The sequence below is a fragment of the Drosophila novamexicana genome, unplaced genomic scaffold (genome assembly GCF_003285875.2).
Source record: "Drosophila novamexicana strain 15010-1031.04,08,12 unplaced genomic scaffold, DnovRS2.1 tig00001385-arrow-arrow-pilon, whole genome shotgun sequence".
Classification (NCBI taxonomy): domain Eukaryota; kingdom Metazoa; phylum Arthropoda; class Insecta; order Diptera; family Drosophilidae; genus Drosophila; species Drosophila novamexicana.
The window spans coordinates 705,821-715,188 of NW_020824853.1; the positions used below are offsets into that span (position 1 = coordinate 705,821).

The 9,368-nt window shown below is 45.9% G+C and overlaps 2 protein-coding genes across 2 annotated transcripts; one reads left to right on the forward strand and one right to left on the reverse strand.

The window, feature by feature from the left end:
* Positions 1-65: 65 nt before the first annotated feature.
* Positions 66-7,198, reverse strand: LOC115767388 (nuclear pore complex protein Nup205). The gene is made up of 12 exons (XM_030711651.1): positions 7,133-7,198; positions 6,924-7,072; positions 6,507-6,830; positions 6,339-6,440; positions 5,708-6,270; positions 5,130-5,639; positions 3,532-5,041; positions 2,108-3,468; positions 973-2,037; positions 751-908; positions 503-682; positions 66-437 (listed from the first exon to the last, which is right to left on the reverse strand). Exons 1-12 carry the CDS (start codon positions 7,137-7,139, stop codon positions 235-237), a joined length of 6,132 nt encoding a protein of 2,043 aa, XP_030567511.1. The 5' UTR covers positions 7,140-7,198; the 3' UTR covers positions 66-234.
* Positions 7,199-7,391: 193 nt separating this feature from the next.
* Positions 7,392-8,775, forward strand: LOC115767358 (adenylate cyclase, terminal-differentiation specific). The gene is made up of 2 exons (XM_030711615.1): positions 7,392-7,790; positions 7,873-8,775. Exons 1-2 carry the CDS (start codon positions 7,458-7,460, stop codon positions 8,650-8,652), a joined length of 1,113 nt encoding a protein of 370 aa, XP_030567475.1. The 5' UTR covers positions 7,392-7,457; the 3' UTR covers positions 8,653-8,775.
* The last annotated feature ends 593 nt before the right edge of the window (positions 8,776-9,368 follow it).

The following is a 9,368-nucleotide window of genomic DNA, read 5'->3' on the forward strand; positions in this document are numbered from 1 at the left end:
GAAAGTAAAGAAATAGGCGTTTAGATGCAAAGTGAAACTTAATTTTTGTTTTACATTTTATTGTACTATTTTAAAGAACAGTTGAAGGGCTTAAGCAATTTGTATCATTATAAAATGTTGCATATTATTATGTAAATTACACGACAACACATGAAGACGCGTAATGAGAATGGTTTTTATAATGATCATTTGCGAGCAAAACACAAGGAAAAAACAAAGAACATATAGAATACATCAGCAGATTTGCGGGGCAAACTGAACAAGCGCTTTAATGCGACGCAAAAGCGCGGTATTAAAGTTTTTGCATTTCAAAGAATATTCTTCGCTGGCAGTGATTAGTTGTGTGCAGAATGTTTCATTGAAACTCGAGATAAGCATTTGCTTCAGCTGCGTTATCTCGTCCTGAGAGGCATTCAGTACGGACATGTTGTTGGGATCTATAAGATAACAGAATGTCATTGTTCATTATAATTTTTCAGTATCCAAGAAAATGTGAACCTACCCAAACAGGTTTCGTTTATGGAAGTGCGATTCTCCTGGGAATAGATGACCGCATTGCGGAAATAGAAATCCAAATGTATCCAGAGCAGATACAAATTCTGTTCGGCTATAAAAACGGCCAGCAGCAGTTCGTTGTGTTTCTCATTGTGGCGTTGGCTTAGTTCCAAATAGTTTTGCTTGCCTGCAGAAAGCAAAAAATTGTTAGATGTCTCTCCATATACAGCATATGGGATCTATTGTATAGCTTACCGCTGGGTCCGAATGTTATGTTGGGCAGGGAGGCGCGCTGCTGCACCAGATTGTCGGCAATTGATTTTTGTGACAGAAAATAGGCAATGGAACCTTTCAGCTGATTCAATATGATCTGCATGACGGCGGTCAGTTTCTTGCAATCCGATTTGCCCGACCTACAATGGGATGCGAATGGATAATTAATTTGCAGATTTGCGGAATGGCAGAAATGTATCTTACAGCGGTGTCACATCGTTAATCATGGTTGTGATCAGATATTTGGAGGTGATGCCGTCCCGGACATGGCTGGTTACGGCATGGCGGCAGAACAATGATAGATTGGCGGTTATGTCTAAAAAGAATTTAACATGCTGGCTCTTTTGCTCCTCGGACAGGTCCGGCAGATCGGTCTGGGTGCGCTCCTGATGCAGCATGCGTCGTATGGTCGCCTCATTGATTGTGAAACGACCAAATACGACAATCATCAGCTGTTGCAGCCGGCTCAAGCGATTGTTCATCTCGACATCGTGATGGATATTGAGGCACTTCTCAATTGTGGACACATCGTAGGTTGTGGTCCGGGCAAACAGATTGGTGACCGTGGCCAACAGCTTTAGGTAGCCCAAATGCATAAATGGCGATGCGGCACGCAGCATGCCCTCAATCATTTCAATGTGTGCGAACAGAAAATTGAGCACCTGCAACGAGGCGCTATTGTTGCTAATGCCGAGGGAATCAATGATGCTATCGCATAGCGATAATGCCGGCATCAATATGGAACGGAAACGTGCATCGATGGCTGGCATAAAGTTGCCAGGAACATTACGCTCCAGTTCGCTGGCCTTAATATCTGGCTGCATATCATAGATGCTCATATTGGAGAGGACGCCGAGCGCACCCTCGGCTAGGAGCAGGGTGGCGCCCTGATGTGTTTGCGCCATTTGCGTTAGGAATGCCATGCACGATTCGTATACAAAAAGCGGCCTCAGATTATGTGGCATTGGTTTGAGCACCTCGCGCAGCTGCTCATCCGATTTGGCCAGACTGCTCAGTATATGCTTCAAATAGCCACGTTGGGCAACCGTGTCGCTTAGCGTGCCGAACGCGCGCAGCTCGGATATGAGGTCCAGACAGGAGAGCGCCAGCATGCTGCACACATCGTGCCCAGTGATGGCATCATGGCAAATGGTGTCAATCAATTTGTCGCCCATGCTGCTAATTATCTCGGCGGCCATTTCCTTTTGGAACATCTCCCCGCCGTCTGGGCTGCGCTGGCTCTTATAGCCGTCCGTGCGGGCTAAAAATCTGAGAATTGGCCAAAGCATTAGCTGGCTAACATTTTGGCCATAAGCCATATATAATTAATTATACTTACGTTTCATCGTACTCCACTTGCGCCTCGCTCCGCACACGCTTCACAATGCGCAGGCAATTGAGCAGCGAGGCATACAGATTGATGCTTAGCTTCTGTGACTTGACCTCGCAGGTCATGATCCAGTCGATGAGGCGCTTTAGTATGAAGCGTAAATTGCTGCTGCTGCAGCTGTTGCTGCTCATGTTATTGTTGTTGTTGTTATTATTATTGTTGTTGTTATTGATATTATTATTAATGTTATTGTTGGTATTGTTTGTGTTGTTGTTGTTGTTGTTGCTGCCGCTGCTGCTGCTCCTTCTTTGGTGCGCATTCCTCTGGCTGCTGCTCTCCACAGAGCTGGGCATATCACTAAGACAAACGACATTGCCGTGCTCGTCAAGGGAACGCTGATCCTCCAGCTGATAGTAACAATGCCTCAAATTGGCGGACAGCAAGAGCATCGTATCCGTTACCTGTATGGAGATCTTAATCAACGGCTGCTGTGGCTCCACCTTCAACATGATCTTCTCGATGATATCGATAATATGCTGTTTGCGCACACTAACCGGCAGCACAGTATCGGGCATTATGCTGAACAGCACCTGGACAAGATTACACCAGGCGCTCATATAGCTATAGGTGGCAAATCTCTGCATGCGCACCCCATTCAATTGGATGGCATATTGCAGCAGCACGGTTATCTCATTGACAATCGACTTACGCTGACCGCTGGCAATGGTGCTCTGCACATGACGCAGCTCATCATGGAGTATATCATGGAGCTTGTGTATATTTATCATGCCGGCGCCACCCATGCTGCCCTTTGCCTCGCAATCGACCAATAAATTGCTCAACAGGCGCTCATCGAAAAACTCCAGACTGGGCTGGACGAGAGTTTGCGTCTCCAGCGTAAGGCAGTCAAGCAAACGATTCACATGGAGGCCCAACGATGTTGTCTGCAACATTGTACGGCCGGCGGGCAGCACATCACCAAAATGGTTGGTTGACGGCGGTGTCAGCATATTGTTGCTCATTTCCAGCGGCAAACTGTGACCGTTGCGTTGCGTCTCCGAATTGACGGCCAACAGGATGTCCGACAGCAGGGCATAGCGTGTCGTCTGGCCGTATGTGGCGGCCAATTTCATTTCAATTGATACACAGTTCATCAGATGGCTCATCGCATGCAAGATATTATCCTCGCCAAAATGACGGAACGGCATTGCGGTTAAATGGCGCAACAGAAAGTCATTGCAGGTCAACCGGAAGTAGCGTAAAATCGCCTCCGAGGTGCGACGATGGGCGCACAGTCCATGAAAGAGATGATAAATCCGTTCGACTATGTGGGCCGTGTGCTCGCAATAATCGTCGCTGTGGCGCTGTTGCTGTAGGAGAGAGGACCGACTGTCAGAACACATAGTCAAAACTTGGTTAGTAGCCAGACCTACCTCTAGATAATGCTCGAGCAGCAGGACCAGCGAATTGATGCAGGAACAGTTGACGTCGAGACCAAGTTGTTGCTTCTCATTGCCCAGAAAGTCGCGTATTACATCGATGCCAAGCAGAAAGTAAACAAAATTGGGCATTGGCTGGCTAAGATTGACTTCGAATAGTTCAACAATGGCCTCCTTGATCTGCAGCTCAATGCGCTGCGGCTTGCGATAGTCGAGCGCCTCCAGATCCACATGCAAATCGGTCTCATTGAGATTGCCATCGAGCGGATAACCAAATTGATCAATGCCAATAAATTGATCCGTCAGCTCATCGTCATTTAGCGGCGAGCCGCGACGCATATCCATTTCGAGGCATTCGACAAATCTCTGACGTATCTCCAGCTTCTCGGTGCTGCCATGGGCATACATATTCAATATCTGGCTGACCACATCCGGCAGCATGCTGACCGCGCTCAGGATCTTAATTGAGGCCAATGCATGACGCGGCAGCCAACTGTTGAAGGTAACAAATTTGACAATATTGAGCACATAGTCGGGACTGCGGCTGCGCGGATTCAGATCGAGGAGCATGCGATTGAGACCAAGCAACAATATCGAACAATTTGCCGTTGCGTGCGCCTCGAAGAAAGCATTCTGTTTGGCCAGGGCCACCTCGAGCAGCAGCAAGGCATAAAGTGCGCACTCCTCGAGCAACTCCTTGCCATTGAATTGATTGTAATCGTCGAGACGTTCGCGTGCCTCCTCGATAATGCGCAACACCAGACGCAACATATCCGATTTGACTTGCAGCTGGAGCATTATGTGATAGCCCGGATACGCGTGCTCATCGCGTTGTTCCAGAAAATCTGAGGCCTTCGGCCGATAGCTGGCCAACAGGAAATACAATAGCTTCAGACATTTGGTGCCCACAGCCCATTTCTCGGTGGGATCCTTATACGCACGATTGTAGAACTTCAGCAATATGGATTCGACGACAAATTTCAAATATGGATCATAGCCGGGCTTGCGCGGACCACAGCCTAGGCTGCGCGGCATGTGTGTGGTCATCAGCGTATACAACAGCTGCAGAATGCCGCGGGTCAGCTTGTACGTCTCCAGGCGGCTCTCATTCTGATCAATTTCTTCGGCCAGACTAAACTCGGCATGGGCACTGGACACCATCGTAACGGTGGGTATGATTTGCGATTCCTCCAAATGAAACCAAATGGTGCGCGCCGTCTCCTTGGACCGACTGAGCGCGGCCAGCGTAAACAAAATTTCGCCCTTAAGCATTACCGGCGTCGAGCAGGCCACCAGGCCGAGCAGCACCTGCGGCGTCTGCCAATTGGCCTGTTCACAGAGCATAATTCGCGAAATTTCATCATTCTCAGCGACGGCCTGCATAATGCCCATCACAGCAGCCATGTGTTCCGTTTCACGTGGCGTCATATTACGTGGGATGCCAGTGCTCCGATAAATCGAATCTCCGGCATTGGCCATGCTGTCAAAGTCGGTGCGCATGTTGCTGTAAAGGATAAAACAAAATATTAACATAAGACTGCCGTATATCATTTCATATTAATATAGAGAGATATTAATTCTACACCACGTACTTGAAATAATTGTTGAGCGCATTGAAGAAATGATCCCAGCTGACGGCATAGGTGGACGACAAGTTCTGCGAATTCTTGAGCAGATTGAAGGCGCAGCGTGCCGCAAATTCAGTGCGTGTTAGGCCAGCAATCATCTTCAAGTACGATCTGAACAGAGTTTGCGGCAGCAGCTCGCTGGCCAAGCGTATAAACTTGAACAGTGAGACGGCGCGTGAGGTATTTTGAACATAATTGGCGACACCGTTAGCTGTTGTTGTGTCCGTTGGACCCCAATACTCGTTGCATAACGTGATGGTGGCACGTTTATCGCCATACAACTTGGCCACGCACAGCATCAGCAGCTCAAAATTGACATCCAGATTTGGCGGCGGTTCGAGCCCTTCATTCTGAAAGCTAATCACCGTGCGAGCTGTCTCATCCGCACGACCGCGTAGCTCCGATACCTTGGCATGCATGAAATCTATAAAATCCGTGATGAGCAGGTGTAGGCGACGATAAATGAATTCGGTTCTGCAATGCATTATTATATTAAGAACTTCAATAATTTATCCAATAATTAGCTGATTTCCAGAACTCACGTATAGACCACATTTTTCTCCAGTAGCTGGCGATAGAAAAAGGTAAAAACATTTGCCGCCAGCGCCTCGTCAATTAGCTGCTCATCCCGATTGATTAGAGCGCCAGCATTTGCCTGCAGTTCGCTTGGCGCTTGTCGCAGACTGGCCAATGTCAAACCAAAGCTATACTTGATAATGGCATCCAGATGCTGAGTCTGCCAGCTGTTCTGCGCATAGATTGCCTCATAGAAACACTTGGCATAATCGGGATCGCTCAGTATGGGCAGGCGTGCCGTATGCGGACTATCGCATTCGGTTATCAGCAGCACGGAGGTATCGTAGGCATAAAGCAATGCCATCAGCATGATTAGGGTTACGTCGTCCATGTTGCCGGCGGCATCGGTTGACTTCGTATTGGCCAAATGCTGCAGCAAACGTATGGCAATGTTTTTGGGCAGGCCACGCTGAGCGGACCAATGGAATAGGGCCATTGCCAAGGCTTTGCGTGTGTCCTCATAGAGGGCCAGTACCTGATTCTGATGCTTCTTTGAGCCAAAGGCTCGATTTTTGGTCAGTAAACTAATCTGTGTAAATGTGTTCGTTGTTTAGCCTTCTATGTAGAGTTTAATATTGCAGAGCTTATCATATTTACCTCCCTCTCCATGTCCATTTCGGCCAGCAGCTCCAGCAGACGCCCAAGTATGTTGGAATCTTCTACAAGATTCTGGCAGTAGTTGTTGATCAAGGCGGTCATCTGCAAATTAAAAATTCATTAAATTATCATATATTATATTAATAAATTTATATATATGTCGCTCACCTCTCTGGGCAGTTCGGTGCTCCAGGAAACGCCGCTCACAGCCTGAAACATGTCGCGCAGTGTACAAGTGATTGCCTTGCGACCATCATAGTAAAGCAATACCGCGACCAGACCGCGCGGTAAGCCCGGATGATGCACCTGTTGACGCTGTGCCGTGCATAGCAGCTCCAAGGCAAATATCTCATCCAAATCAAACATATCGGACAATATGATGGCCTCATCAATTATTTCCTGTGAGAGTTCCACTTTACGCGACTGCCCTGCCAGCATGACACCCTCCAGTAGCGCATTGCGCAAGTGTGAACGGCTCTTCTCACTCTTCGGCTGCGCCCCAGTGAATCATGGACAATGGCAAAGGGGTTGAGATGAGAGCGGTTTAGGTTATGTTGTTTGTCAGTATTTTGAGTGTCTACTTACCGGATTGCGCAGAAAATTGGTAAAGTTCTGTTTGTACTTTTTGAGGCACAGCTCAAAATCGGCCGTGACCTCATTGGGATTCCTTATGGCCAACTGGCATATATCGTACAGACGCTTGTACGGCGTCCACATGTCCTCGAGCACACCACCTAATTGAGGCGACATGTACATTTTAGTTATTTGTATTATAAACTATAACAACTACATACCATCCATTTTATGTTTGTTTTGTGTTTGTTTCGCTTTAACTCTCAGATAACTGTAAACAAAGCTTAAGCATAAAACGCGGCAAATATCTTTACGAGCGGCTGCTTGCCGGCTTGCAAAACTAACAATGTCGATTAACGATAACGATAACTGTTGCATGCAAAGAAAAAAAAATAATAGAAGCAGAAAAAGAAACCGTGCTAAGCGCACAGCACAGCTGATTATGCCATCTCTAGGATCCAGTGTAAACAACAAAAACACATACATATATTGCGCTATTGTTTTTGTTTTCGTTGTTGTTGTTTTTGTTTTAACAAACACCAAACGATGGCCAAGTTAAATGAAACAAAAATACCAATCACCGAATTTCTGGAGGCCTACAGACGCCAGCCATGCCTCTATAATTCCTTGCTGGACACCTACAAGAATCGTGTGGCGCGTGAGGAGGCTTACGAGGCGATAATCAGGACGCTCAAAATACCGCAATTGACTGTGCTCGATATTAAATTGAAAATCAAAAGCGTACGCACCGTTTACACAAAAGAATTAAGGATTTTAATGCGCGAAAAGGAGCTGGGCAGATGTTATGAGCCAAAGCTGTTTTGGTTCAAGCGCGCCGATTCGTTTCTGCGCGCCGTTTCTCTCTCGCACTGTAAACGCGTAAGTCTCCATATAATTGGCATAATATATACATATATATATATATATATATGTATGCATATTCACTATATTGATTTAATAGGTCAAGAACAAGGATGCTGATGTGGACAATACAAGCGTAGACATCAAAAAGGAAGCACCACAAAGAATGCTGCTCAACGCTACTGCGGAGCTAATTGAGGATGCGTTGCAGCAGCGGCAGCAGGGCGAGGATGAGGATGAGTTGGAGTCGTCGGTGGGACAGCTGACAGATGATGCCTATAACACAGAGTTGAATGAGCATCCAACAAAAACGACCGTCAGCACGGGCACAAACACAAACAAGCCGCCAAATGCGAGCAGTCAAACGGATGAGTTGCCCAGCAATTGCTCCACACGTGCGCCCAACAAAAGCGAACTCATCATCGATGACTCCACGCTGTGCATCATGGAACAAGAACAACAACAACAGCAGCAGCAGCAACAGCAGCAGCAGCAGCAGCAAACACAACATCAGCAGCAACAGCAGACGGCGCCACGTAAATTAAAGTACATGACTTATGGGCAAAATCATCAGTCACAATCCCAGCAGCCACATCAGAGGCTGTCGACGCCGTTTGCTTCACCATCGCCGTCGCAGCAGCTGGAGTTGAGCTCAGCCGCAAACCATGGCGTGTGCTTTACTGGCTCAAATGGAACTGGACAGGTTGCCGGCAGCGATGATGATTTGTTTGTTTTTGGTCAAAGCATTGCCTCACAGCTGCGCACAATACCCGATCCCTATTCCCGTTCCGTTGCCAAGCTGCGCATCCAACAGGTCCTGTTTGAGGCCGAGACGGGACAGAGCAGCGAAGCAGTCAGTCCACACTTGCATGGCTTTTAGCCAGGACAACTAAAACAAAGTGGACTCTAAGTCATGAATATATACAGATGTACATAATAAACATATTTATTTAATTAGATTAATTAATGTACATTTTAAATGCATTAAGCTTTTAGAATTTTTAACTCATATATCTGTTCGACCTACCTTTAACTATATTAAATAGTATTTATTTATTTTGATATGTATGTATATTGATAAACATAAACCAAATATTCGAATTAAGTAGTAAAACTCAAAACATTTCCTTGAACGTTTTTCGCACAGTTTTTAACATATAATTAATTGAATTTTTAAATTTACCATATGTCGTATATATAGTATTTACGTTTGTACATGTTCTTATTAGTACTATGAGCCAAATATTGTAATTAAGTTATTAAATTATTCAATAATAAAATCTGCAACTTAAAGAATGAACAGAATTTGGATTTTTGAAAGGCTGTTGTGAAATAATCGTGAAATTCAAGAACTTAATGCAAAATGGCTAATTGTTCGAAATTGTTTCAAAGTAGGCCCTGATTTTGCTGACTGTAACTCAAATAATTTCGGCTGACTTAAATTTGCGCTCGTAGTAAAGGATTATGTTATTATATCGTGTCCATACATCGATAAATATTCAAGCAGTTCTAACATATTGTGCAGCCCTCAGTTCGCTAAAAAACAGTGTTGCATATCAAATCCGTTTGGTGAATGAGCGAATTCAGAAGAACGGA

What these genes read in the sequence shown, in the direction of transcription:
- LOC115767358 (XM_030711615.1), top strand. Translation starts at nt 7,458, where the DNA reads ATGGCCAAGTTAAATGAAACAAAAATACCAATCACCGAATTTCTGGAG. An exon ending in CTCTCTCGCACTGTAAACGC is followed by an intron (nt 7,791 to 7,872) that starts GTAAGTCTCCAT and finishes TTGATTTAATAG; the next exon opens with GTCAAGAACAAGGATGCTGA.
- LOC115767388 (XM_030711651.1), bottom strand. An exon ending in GCGCTCAACAATTATTTCAA is followed by an intron (nt 5,042 to 5,129) that starts GTACGTGGTGTA and finishes TATCCTTTACAG; the next exon opens with CAACATGCGCACCGACTTTG. An exon ending in TGCTCGAGCATTATCTAGAG is followed by an intron (nt 3,469 to 3,531) that starts GTAGGTCTGGCT and finishes TCTCTCCTACAG; the next exon opens with CAACAGCGCCACAGCGACGA.